The 13,605-nt window shown below is 42.2% G+C and overlaps 1 protein-coding gene across 2 annotated transcripts in view; it reads left to right on the top strand.

The window, feature by feature from the left end:
* Positions 1 to 5,216: 5,216 nt before the first annotated feature.
* The window catches only part of capn1b (calpain 1, (mu/I) large subunit b), a 31,311-nt gene continuing 22,922 nt past the window's right edge, over positions 5,217 to 13,605 (top strand). Inside the window, exons 1-3 of one of the 2 annotated variants that reach the window (XM_050043460.1) lie at positions 5,217 to 5,622; positions 9,130 to 9,159; positions 11,034 to 11,274. In XM_050043460.1, the coding sequence (XP_049899417.1) occupies positions 5,399 to 5,622; positions 9,130 to 9,159; positions 11,034 to 11,274 (495 nt within the window). In that variant the 5' untranslated portion in view covers positions 5,217 to 5,398. The remainder of the gene's footprint in view (positions 5,623 to 9,129; positions 9,160 to 11,033; positions 11,275 to 13,605) is intronic. The other variant, XM_050043461.1, reaches the window with a different exon arrangement.

Below are 13,605 nucleotides of genomic sequence, written 5' to 3'. Positions count from 1 at the left end.
TCTTCCATTCTTTAGGGCATACACTTTCATTCAGACTTTGGTTGATGATGTGACAGACAACTGGGGCAATTAAATGTGCCACCAGTTTAAGAAGTTTACCATCAAGGCCGTCAACACCTGGTGGTTTGTCTTTACAATTCTTTAATATATTTTTTACTTTACTAGTACTTAACTTTATCAAATTTAAAACTACAGTTTTTATCTCTCATAATTGTGTCTTTTATTAATAATTAATATTGTTCATTATCTATTTTGCTCATATTATGCCTTAAATTATCTATTTTCTTTCTAAAATGATTATTTAAATGGTTTGCAATCTCCACTGGTTTGGTGAGAAAATTTCCTTCCGTCTCCAGAAAAGATGGGGTTGGTTTGGTACTCCTACCCATCAAATTATTCAATGTATTCCAAAGTTTTTTACTATCATTTTTAATCTCATTAATCCTTCCTTCATAATGTAATTTCTTCTTCTTTTTATTTAACTAGTGATTTTTATTATTATTATTATTATTATTATCGTTATTATTATTATGTATTTTTTATTTTATTTATTTATTTATTTTACAAAAAACCCCCACAAAAGATAAGCTGTTTATTGCTGGCGCAACCCTAACAAAAAAAAAAAGTTTTATCTGAACTTGTGTGGGTTAAGTAATAAACTTAGCCAGCCTATTTTGGCGTACTTGAAACAGCAAATAGATGTCCATTCGGAAACGAAAGCAGGCTATTACTGGAGGTTATTGGCAAGGAAAATGAGCCGATCCACTTGATCTGGGTCGAGGGCTGAACGTTTTTTGTTGACAATGTTCCCAGCGGATGAAAACACCCGTTCTGACCTCACTGAAGTGCCAGGTATGACCAACTTCTGCCTCGCTATCTGAGCAATGTTTGGATACTTCAGTGCGCCTGTAGTTTTCCACCACAAGAGTGGATCCTGGTCGGCTCGTAGTGGTGTCTCATTCTGGTAACGTTTCATCTCTTCTTCAAAAAGGGTAGGCAGGGAGGCAGCAGGTGCAACACTCTCCCTGTATGTCTCCCAGAACAGGTCACACATCGTGGACAGCGCAGTGGGTGGTGTTGGTGCAGCGGGCTCCTCCGTCGACGCCTCTCCCTCCGTCTCTGCGTCCCTCTCTGGTCCGGTTTGTGCGCGAGCGCGAATGTTACTGTAGACAATCTGCTTCTCGTCATCACACAGATGCACTAGTTTGTGAAAGCGAGGGTCGAGGTAGCTAGCTACATTTAAAAGCAGGACATGATTCACCGGGACATACAGCATTATTAATAGTATTAATTAATTATTAATGATATTCGAATTATCAAATTTAGGTTGGAAAAAATATATATTCGAATATATTTCGAACTTTGAATGTTTTTTTGACAGCCCTACTGTTAGCCTAGTTTAGCATTAAGACTGCAAGCAGTGGGAAACTGTTAGCTTAGCTTTCTACTAACAGCCACATAATTGGACTGTTATTACATGTAGCACACACTGCTAAGGACCAGGAACGTTGAACCAGGGTTGCCAACTTTGGTCCGAGGGCCGGAGTGAGATTTTACCTCGTGACGTAATATCTGCTTGTGTGTGCGTGGTCATGAACATACGTGGACACAGCAGCACATTTTTTTTTAATCTCAAAAGAGTTAATATGCACATGTGGCAAACAGAAGAAATTAGTGTACAAATTCATATCTATAGGCCTCAGCCCCACATACGTCCATAGACGCTCAATATTGGTTTTACGGCACAGATCAAGTTCAATTTCATCAATCTGATGGTAGTATTGATCATCTGCCTAAAAGATCCAGTAATGTGTCCTGTTGTGAGAAACGAAAAGATTTCAAGGGAGAAAATCGTCGAAATCCTATTTTCATGCAATTTCATACAGAAATAGATAAATTCAAGGACTTTCAATGACCTGAGTACATTTATGCATATTTTCAAAAACTTTCCAGCACCTTGAAATTATTTTTTTCAAACTCACAGACTTTCAAGGATTTCAAGGACCCGTGGGAACCCTATTGATTTATCATGTTTTATGTGGCCTTTTGAGACTTTGTCAGAAAACAGGGTAAATGTTTAGCATCTGTGAGCCCCAGGAGAAAAACGTAGGCCTTAGGCCTACAGATAAGTTCAAGTAAGAAAACCCAACGTAAACTGCCGTTTATTTCCTCTGCTAAAGAACGTCATTTAAGGCCAGGAACGATCACGGCATGTAACTATACATGAGCAGTTAATTACCTGGAGATTTCATTTGAAACAAACCACTGTATGCATTGTTTGCAATTCTATATAATAAGGTCATGCCATAACTTAGCATTAACCAATTAATGTAAAATTATATGCTGTTCCCATGTTTGTCCACTAGATGGCTGTAGAAGGCAATGAGTGAACTTAAAGGGATACTCCGGCATTATTCAATCCATAGCTCTGCTGTTTTAGGTCAGGGAGTGCTGCCTATAAAGGAAACAGCAAGGAGGTTTGGTGCAGCATGGGCCGAGTGTCGGCGAGGCGGCGAGAGCTGACCCAATCTGGCAACTTTGCTGAAACCGAAACTATGCAGAGTTGCCCAATTGGGTTGGCTTTCGCTGCCATGCTGTGTTCGGCTTGTGTTGTGCCAAATTTTCTTGTTCCTTTTCCTAGCGATAGCTCACTGTAACCTCAGACAATACACCTATGGATTAGTTAGCCTCCAGCAGGGTATCAGTGGGGTCTTGAAAAGTATTAAAAGTTGAAAAATCAATTTTGGGGAAATTAAGACCCTTAAAAAGTATTAAAAAGTCTTATTAGACTTTATGAGGTCTTAAATTTTGAAGGTATTTTTCTGGATTAACTGTCCAAAGAGTTTGAGTCCTAAAAAACATTGTAAAAGTGCGTGAATTTTTTTTGTTTTGTTAAAAAACAAAGATGAACCGGTAACATAAAAAAAACTAGGTTACTATAGGTGCGTTTGTAAATTTTCTCTGAGAGCGCCAGAGCGCACCTGGGTGGAAATTCAGAGGCACAAACGACTTTTCGAAAGACCAGAGACCACCCCGACTACGCTCTGGCGCTCTCAGGGCATATTACAAACACACCCTATGTCACATGACGCCCTCAGAGCAAAACGAAAGAGAAGGCTGGAATGGTGAACTTATGGGAAAGTGCAAATTCGCAGAGTCCTGGCTGGATATGCCGGACTTTAAAACATGGCTGCAGCCAGCTGTGGTTAACATCAGGGTGGCATATTGTGCAGTATGCAAGAAGAAGATCAACGTTGCATTGATGGGAATTAACTCTGTAAAGTCCCACGTGCATGGTGCTAGCCACAAGGCCGCTGTTAGTCGCCGAGAGCAGCAGCTCTCCATTGCTAGTTTCTGTGCCAATCCTAGCGTTGCATCACCACAACCTAGTGCCAACGTTAACGTTACACCGCCACCAGCAGCCGCACCTGAAGCTACAGCTACGACCTGGGCTACGAGGACAGCCACCTCTGCCTCCTCATCTTCTGCCGACATCAGGGTGGCTCTGGGCGGCACAGCAACGCTGTGTGCGGATACATCTGGATACATCATACGATTCGGGCTAGCACCATACTTCAAGCAATGAATTCTGTTGTATGATAGTGGTGTATAGTCTTTAGCGCAAACTAAAACTGTTAAAGGTGTCACTGATGTAAACGGTTACAGATCGAAGTGGCGGTGAGGTATTAAAAAATATTTAGAAGGTCTTGAAAAGGTATTGAAATTAACTTCAAGATTCCTGTATAGGCCTATACCCTGTCTAGGTTCAGATAATTAGTTTCTAAGTTGAGTTAGTTAGCTTCTATTTACACATACATGTACCCAGAGATGGGCAAAAATACATCAAAATGTATTTTGATACAGAATACAAAATACCCCTCAAATAAATGTATCAAAATAAAATACATGTATTTTGTATTTTCAAATACAGAAAATACTCTTTTTCTTTTTCTTTTTAGCAGCGACCCGCAGCTCTATAGTCACTCTGTCGGTCGGTCGGTCCACAAAGCTTTTTGTGAATAACTCAAAAAATGCTCAAAATATGCATACTGCAGCTAGAGACCATGAGTAATGCACTAACCTAGACAGTTAGTATAAGCAGTGCTAGCTTTATATTATAACTATCATCACCATGTATTTATACAATAGGCTATGTAGCCAGACCCAGACATAAATCATACATCAAGCCAGTTGACATCTGTCACACTCAGATAAAATATTTACCTTGACAGACAATCTGTTGAACTTGGAAGACGTGAGCAGCAAGGTAGTCTACTGGTAGTGTGGGTCCATCCACGTGAGCAGCATGCCTGGCAAGTCTAGTCTAGCTGTGCTGTGAACTGTCACCAACGGTCGAGCTGAACAGCAGCAAGATACTGTAGCTACTGAAGCTAGTTCACTTGTTTGCTGTCTAACTTGGAGCCTGTGTTCAACTCTTTCAAATGAAAAAGAGAAAACAAAGCTAGGGACATGTAGGCGACCCTAAAATATTATTTATTGATTCAGATTTAGATTCAGACAACTTTATTGATCCCACGTAAGGCAATTCATTTGTAGCAGACTCATCCCAAGCATCAACCACAACAACATACAGTTTCCTATGTTAATGCACAGTCCAGTAAAACAGACCACGAGGTCACTGAAGGGCCCAAGTTTAAAAAAACATATAGATTAAAAAAAAAAGTAAAAAATATTGTTACAGTTAATATTATAAGAATGTGTAGCCTATTATTTTTGTTTTTTTGATCCGTGGAGAAAGTATTGAGTATTTTAAATACAAAATTACTCCACTCAAGAGCATTTTGTTACAAATTACATTTGCTTTTTATCGGCCTTATCAAATACTAATTACAAAATACTCAAATGTAACTGAAATACGTATTTCAAATACAAGTAATAGAAATACTGCCCATCCCTGGCTGGAGCCTAAATGATGTTTTTTGTGTCTGTTTTGTGGCGACACTGAGAAGCCATTTTCCTGGGCTCCAGTCTTTATGCTAAGCTATGCTAACCATGTCCTGGACTTCATGTTATAATCAGTCAACCTGCCCATTTATCAGCACTTTTTTGTTTTCTCTTTTATTGATATGATTATTAATGTTTCGAGCTGGCGTCAGCTGATGTTGACCAGTTAATAAAATCAGTGCAGTACCGTCTCTGACCACAGCGTGCCGTTGTAAAGCACGGGGGCGCTGTTTCACTCACCACAGGAGACAAAGGCACCTGAAGAAGCCTGAAGAGTGACGACGTCATGTGTGTATTAAAATGACAGTCAGAGAATATTTGGATGGTCAGAGTGTAAATACATTTATTTATTTGCAGTTTCGTGATATTTTGTTGGGATGAAACAAACACTGCTGCTGGTTCGCTTCCTTTAACTCGCCCTGTTGTGCTGGTGATGATGAGGCCTGAAGCCCCGCCCCTCCCACCGGGCGGGGCTCGGTACTGCAGCAGAGCATCCTCCTCAGCGTCCTGCACACGGTCCAACCGAACACGGTCCAGCCGAACACGGTCCAGCCGAACACGGTCCTGCAGAGCTCAGCTCCAGACTCAGTCCCACCGACCACAGCAGCACCCAGGAGCTGCTCTCACTGTGACGCAGGAGGACCGACCGACACGCCGGTGAGTGTGTGTAGCCTACTGGTTAGACTGGTGTGTGTTGTTGTGTGAACTGGTCTGATCTCTGAGTGTGTGAAACGTCTGCAGGACAAAAGAAGCGCGTGTTCATTGATCAGCTGTTTTCACTGACGTCTTTTTGTTTGTTTGTTTGTTTGCTTTTTGTTTGTTTTCAGTGATTTCAGGTTGATTCAGCAGAAACTGTTTACGTCATCCTGTTTCTGAACCAATCAGAGAAGTCCTCGTGCAGCGTCACACACACGCACACACACGCATTGCGTTAAAATATTAAAATAAACAAATATGTGAATGATAAATTTCAGATTTGGACCCACAGTTTATAAAATCAGAAAAACGTCGTCAGGATTTGTTTTCATGGCAGAAAGATTGTTTACAAACATCAGAAGAAATGTTGTAAACAAACATTTAAAGAGATAAATAAGAGAATAAATGTTATGATGAATGTTTTGTTTGCTGACGTCACGGTCCGTCACTTCAACAGAAGAAGTTTCCTGAGAAAAACAGAATTTGGTGCTTGTTATATGATCACAGTGGAGATGGATTACAGATCTCCATAATCAAGAGATTAATATTAATTGATTATCCTAAACTTTAGTTTTCTAACAGACGCCTGAATCAGCTGTTTACATCCAGGAAATGACTCACAACACAACACGTCTGAGCCTCCGAAGAAGAAACCGTCCTGTTACTGATGTATCGTGTAATAAGATGAGAACAGGTGACGACAGGCCGAAGGAGGTGATAGAAAGCGAGACAAAACAAACAAAGACAACAACAGGTTCACACTGGCAGTTTTGCATTTCAGTCAGATTAAAGTTCAAACCAGCGACGTCGGTGTCAATTGTACTGACACACTCATCGGACTCTTTGGGGCCCCGCTAACCTCCTGAGGGCCCCGCTGGTCTCACAAGTTAAAGGGGGACTTGTGTGTTTTTCAACCTGGACCCTGTTTTCTCGTGTTTTGTGTCTGAAGGTCTGGAATCAGTCCAGTACTGAGGGTGCGCTGCAGCCTCCAGCAGCAAAACACGCTGTGATACTAAAATAATAATAATAATAAATAATGTTGGAGTGTCTGGAGCCGACAAACGCATTCATCCAACCAAGACTTTACAATGACGCTTCATTTATAAACATTACTGTCCCCCTTGTTGTTGTTTGGCACCTACAATCACTTTGCACTAAATATGCTCTCTTTTATTCACTGCTCATTATTATTATTATTATTATTATTATATATTGCCGTTTCTTGTATTTTCATATTTTTTTGCATGCCTAGATTTTAAGTTTTTTTTTATTTTGAAATCTTTAATCTGACTCTTTCCCCTTGACTGCTGCAACACTGGAATTTCTCAGTTGTGGGATCAATACAGGTGTGTCTTATCCCTTATCTTATCTTATCTTATTCGTACGGAGACTGCTGGGTTTGGTGACGGTGATTTCTGGTTAAACTAAAGGAGCTTCCTCTTTAACACCAAGGTCGGTCTCTGTCGGGATCCTCTCCATCATGTTTGTCTGATCCTGTCAGTGACAAAAACGAACACTGTTAAACAGCTGTTCCACCCAAATGAGACTTTTAAACAGGAGGACAGGGCTGAGTGACATGGCCCTAAAATAATATCAGGATATGTCAGGGTATTTTCAGATAACAATATTCTTGATGATCTGACAGATTAGTAAAAACAAAACAAAAAATCATTATTAATCTTAGAAAATAGAATTACAATAAAATCAGTGATGTAGTTTCACAGTTTGCTTCAAATCTTGAGTTAAAAACTAAAGAAAAATGATCTCTCTCATTTCTTTACATTGTGAACAACAACAGCAACTCAGAGTCAGAATCAAAAATTATATCAGGATTATCGTGATCGAGCCCTACGTGGGGAAACCCAGAGCTGTGTTCACGGCTCTGCAGCCGATGGGTTTGCTCTCATGTTTTCTTTTCCTGCTGTGTCACGTTTAACGTCACAAATGGGCCTGAAAACAGGTACGTAAACAACAGAAAGCAGCACAGAGGCCAGTGAACATGTTCCAGTGGCTACTTCCTTTATATCTCTGACTTATTCAGTCTCTCAAACTGCAGACTCATCTGGATCGATGCTGAGCTGACTGGGCGGAGACAGACGGTGTTTTGTGGCGGCGTGTTTCTGCATCTCGCCGGTGAAGGGGCTAAAATGAGTGCGTCCTCCCAGGTGTTTGTTTCCATCACGGCTGATCAGAGCCAGTAAATACCTGTGACTACTGCAAAGTCATTGAACCCGGGTGTGACTGCTGATTGTAACCGTTCCCGTCACATTAAGGGGCCAGATGATATTGAGTTTTTTGTGAAGTGGGCGGGGCTTTAATGGACGGACAGATTGGTTACATCACAGCCTGTTTCACTGCTGCAGCGCTCTCTGTCAGTAGTCAAATTCAAATTTCACCACTGGTTTTGGAAACGGACCCAGACCCACCCTCTCGAGTGGTTACAGTTCAGTTGTTTGGTCTACACCTGGGTTTGATTGACAGCTTTCACATCGACCCAACGAACAGACCTGACTTAATTTTAACCAAACCAAACAGGTGAGGAGTGAACGCAGCCTAAATCACATGGATTAGACATGAAAGACAAGTTTAAAACAGATGAGCAAAAACTATAAAGTGAAACAGTTCAGATCTGAAACCCAGATTATGACTCAGGGTCCCTTGACATCACCGGGGCCACAGGACGGAGGAGCCCTCAGAGATAACACTGTACTTTAGCTTCTGACAAACTGCATCAAACCAGCCGGAGTCTAGCTCCCGGTCTGATCCCGGTCTGGCACCGGGGTGGTATTTTTGGTGGAGCTCCAGAAAACACAGAGAGCTTTCAGAGTGCTGAGTCAGTTGCTCTCAGGCCGCCTCATTGATCGGAGCGCACAGTGATGATAGGACACAACTCAGACTGCAGATAATCATCATCCTCAGTATCCACTGAGCTGCGCATTCCTCATTCATCAATCAGCTATTTATCTATCAGCGTCATTTACCTGCAAACTTCCTGGAGCGGTGAGGCAATTATTGTCAGGACGCCTCCATTTAACAACACACACATGTGGTTATGTTTGGCCAACACACACACATGGTTACGTTAAGGAGAAAAGAACAGGGCTGGTGGTTGTTGGTTTTGATTCAAAGACTCTGTGTCAGGTTTTCATCAGAGACTTTTCAGATTTCTCGATTTTTCGACCAACGTTCCAAAACCAGACTCAGTTGGTAGAAAACAGAAGGTCTGACTGTCTGGAGAAAGTGACCCCAGACAAGATGGAGGGAAACGATCATTAAACCATCACAACGGATGAATCTTGTGTCAGTTCGAGCTCAGTGTTTGGTGTGTGAGGGCGGTCCAGTGAAGTCCTGTCTGAGCGGAGAAAGACTGATGTTAGCTTGTTGGTCGGGCTGTGAGTGGGTTCAGTGATGTGTTGTTGTAACTCTGACTGTTCACCATGAACTAACCACACTTCTGTTCCCTGTCAGCTTCCAACGAGCCCATTGGACGGAGATCAGGTACAAACACCTGCATGTTTATTAATTTCTCTCTGGTCTGATGGAAACTGACCAACCAGAGTCCGTGAGCTTCTACACAGTAGCGCTTTGAGCTAAATGCTAACATCAACATGCTAACATGGTCACAGTGATAATGCTAACATGCTGATGCTTGGCAGGTACAGTGTTCACTGTGTAGGGTTACAACAGTGTGAGATTTTCACGGTATGATAACCGTCTCAGAAAATATCACAGTAACACAGAGTTTATATTACCATCAATTCACTGTGTTGGCATGCTAACGCTCACTGTATTAGCATGCTAATGCTCACTGTATTAGCATGCTAACGCTCACTGTATTAGCATGCTGACACTCACTGTGTTGGCATGCTAACGCTCGCTGTATTAGCATGCTAATGCTCACTGTGTTAGCATGTTAGCATGCCGACACAGTGAGCTGATGATCAGAGCTGAGGTTGAACGTCGTCAGTTCTGCAGGTACTTGGTCGTGAAGTATTGGACACATTAACATGTTGACCTGATGATGGTTATTACGGTTCATCCTGAGGGGAACATGAATGTTGAACCACCATCCAGCACTCTTTAAAATAAAGGTGCTAACTAGAACCACTAAGGAGAACCCCTGGCATGTAGGAGAACCCTTTTTGGTTCCTGGTAGGACACTTTATAAAGACTCCACCTGGGACCTTTCAGAGGGTTCGACCCAGAACCATCTGTGAAAGGTTCCTCCCAGAACCCCCATCACCCCTTTTCCACGACACTAGCTCTGATATTTGAACTGGTTCCGTTATGGAACCATTGTGCCATCTAGTTAACCAGTCTGTGTTTCCACCAGAGCAGAACCATTTTGATCCAGGACGTGTCATTAACGGAGGGCACTGCAGGATGCACAATGTGTGAATGTTTGTTCTGTAAGTGCAGAGGTTTGTTTTGACCCCCTGAACAAAGCGTCAACTAATGAGAACACTGCACAGCCTTCCATGACCTGACTTCATTATTTTTCCTTCTTCATCGTCTCTTTCCAACCTGTAGAATAAGACACGCCCACTGATGTCATCACGGTTCACACCTCAGTTTCAGCTGAGAACCAACTTTTCAGGTTCTGAACCAGTTTATTTTTGGTCAAAATGCTCAAAATTAGGTGCAGGAACCAGAGCGGAACCGGTTCCATGTCGGTGGAAAAGGGGTATATCAGAGATTCTATAGAGAACCTTTCTCTGGTCTAATGGTTTCACCCAGGTCCCTCTCTGGGCGTTTTGTCCGGAACCTTTCCACCTTCTAAGGGTAGCGTGGGGCATGGGGAACCACGTCCACCAGCCTTGAGCCTTACAAGGCTCCTAAAGGTTTTGGGGCTGATGGGGTCCAGAAGAACCCACAACACTCAGGGTTCACAATCAGAGGGAGGAGATTTTGTGAAATCTGCTACAGCTTTCACAACTTCGATGGTGCAGTCGAGTTGGAAACTGGAATTCAGTTCCAAATTGGAACCAAAATTCAAGCTGCCAAGAACCAGGAACCCTTTATGGCATTATAGGGCATGACGTGATGGTTAAGATATAAACAATAACAGAACACAAGAAAAATGAATTGATGAGGCGGGTTCCAAACACATGTACACACCAACAAAAACAATAAACAACATGAACATGGGTAAACATCTGAGTATTTGAGGGTGAAGATCTTTTAACATGCTTTCATCAATCCTTGAAGAACTCTTGCTTCAAAAAGGGTTCTTTGGATGAACAGGGTTCTTGTTGGAACCCTTGGTCCTTGTCTTTAAAAAAGAAAGGTTCTGGGGAGAACCTCTGCCCTTCAGTAAGAACCCTTCTGGAACCCTTATTTCTGAGCTTGAACAGTTTTTCTGATGTGTTCAGGATGTTTGGAGGTGTCTCAGTGCGGATCCAGAAGGACCGGCAGAAGGCGTTAGGTCATGGCTCGGTCCAGCAGGCCGTACACTACCTGAACCAGGACTTCCAGGCCCTGAAGCAGGACTGTCTGGAGAACAGATCCCTGTTTGAGGACCCAATGTTCCCAGCAGAAGCGGCCTCACTGGGCTTCAAGGAACTCGCTCCGTTCACCGCTAAAACCAGAGGGGTGGAGTGGAAGAGACCAACGGTAAGAACTCTGACAACTCACAGTGACACACAACATCCTCAATGACACAAGCATGAGGTGCTCAGGGCTCGCCGCCTCTGTCCGTCATCCTGTAGAGAGTTCTGTAGGCCAACCCTGAGGTCAGCGTCGCCCTGGTTCCCTCATCAAACAGCCAATCAGATTGTTCCATTGGATTTTGGATTATTACAGAAAATAAACAAATGTTTCTGATGCTACAGGTTCTGTTCAGAGAGATAATCTTCACTAATAAACTTTATGATTATTGAAGTACAAAGCTAACGTTAGGCTGTACACTACACCACGGTCACATGACTTACCGTCACCACGGTCACTGACTTACCATCACCACGGTCACTGACTTACCGTCACCACGGTCACATGACTTACCGTCACCACGGTCACATGACTTACCGTCACCACGGTCACATGACTTACCATCACCACGGTCACTGACTTACCGTCACCACGGTCACCACGGTCACTGACTTACCATCACCACGGTCACTGACTTACCATCACCACGGTCACTGACTTACCGTCACCATGGTCACTGACTTACCATCACCACGGTCACATGACTTACCATCACCACGGTCACATGACTTACCGTCACCACGGTCACATGACTTACCGTCACCACCACAGTGAGACTGTAAAGTCGTGTTGGGCGTGATGACATCCTGTAGTCTCATCTTGTCAGAGACACATAAAGCTGTAACTGACAGTGAGGTATTTATCAACGTCTCTTCAGCTCGTGTTAACTACAGACATTATTTCACACATCAACCAAAAACACACCAACTTCAGGCTGAGGGAACAGGAAGTGCTAACATGCTAACATGCTAACTCATGTCCAGGTGTAAGGACTCATTCTTGGAGCACGTTATTGTAACTGGTGATAACTCAGAGAACATCAGAGGAAACATTTAGTTTCTCTCCACACACAGTTTCCTTTGTCCTCCGTCTCTCCGAGCAGCTGACTGTCACACCGCTGCTGCATGGACTCATTGTTCTCCATTGGACGCCTGTGATTGGCTGAACTGGACGCTGCCTCCTGTGTTGTCTGGCGCTGTTTGTGGCAGGAAGTGAAGATTTTGTTCAAGCAGATAAGCCAAACAGAAGTGAGAGTGTTCAGAGGAAGACAGTGAAAAAATAAAGGCTACAGCCACAGCAGCGCCCCCCTGAGGCCGTAATGATCACACCGCAGGATGTGTCATCACGCTAATGTTAGCCCTGTGTGAATGTAAGATTTAGCATGTGAGCACGCTAATGTGCAAATGTTAATTCAGAGGTTTTCTGTCTGGTCATACAGGATGTATTCTCTGTGGGTTAATAAATAACAAATGGAATACGAGTGAACATATGAATATAAAAACATAATTTTAAAGTTCAAATTTTAAAGTAAATGAAGTATTAAAATGTTAAAGTTTATAACTGACTCATTGTTTGGTTTTTAAAATTTAAACTACATGTTAATCTTGATGAGGGCGGTTAAAACCATCATGTGATGTTTAGCATGTTAGCTTTTTAGCCTGTTTGTCTTGTTAACATGAAAAAGTTAGCATGTAAAAATATTACATTCTCACTACGGTTTAACTTTGTTGTCATGGTGACAGACACGATCGTCACTAGAGATGAACCGATACCACTTTTTCCTTCCCGATACGATTTCGATCCCTGAACCTTAGGTATCTGCCAATACCAAGTACCGATCCGATATCAGTGCGTAAAATAAAAATGGATGGGATATGAATTGTTGTATGTCTCAACTCCTAAAACTCTGTGTAAAATATTAAGGAATAAATACATAATAGAAGAATGAATACCATAAAACTTTTTATTATTATTATCCAGTGTTGACACAGATCAAGACACAGGTTAAAGTGCAGCCACACAATTTTGTAAAATGGACATTTTAAAGGCTACAGTAGAATGTAGGGCTGCACCATATTGGAAAAAAATGACATTGCGNAGAAGAATGAATACCATAAAACTTTTTATTATTATTATCCAGTGTTGACACAGATCAAGACACAGGTTAAAGTGCAGCCACACAATTTTGTAAAATGGACATTTTAAAGGCTACAGTAGAATGTAGGACTGCACCATATTGGAAAAAAATGACATTGCGATTTTTTAATTTTTTTTTACAATGTACCGGGACACTGCTAATGCTGCTTGCCGTGCTGCTAATGTTTGTTTCTCAAAAAAATCAGTCGGGTCGATGACGCACCTGCACATGGGCTACAATGTATGATCGAAAATGAATAACAGTTGAAAGTATTCGAAATGTCCATCCCCGTCTAGCTATGATGCTAGTTAGCCAACTTT

Source organism: Epinephelus moara, chromosome 5, assembly GCF_006386435.1.
Source record: "Epinephelus moara isolate mb chromosome 5, YSFRI_EMoa_1.0, whole genome shotgun sequence".
NCBI lineage: Eukaryota > Metazoa > Chordata > Actinopteri > Perciformes > Serranidae > Epinephelus > Epinephelus moara.
The sequence above is the reverse complement of the archived record's forward strand: the minus strand, read 5'-3'. Positions and strand labels throughout refer to the sequence as shown.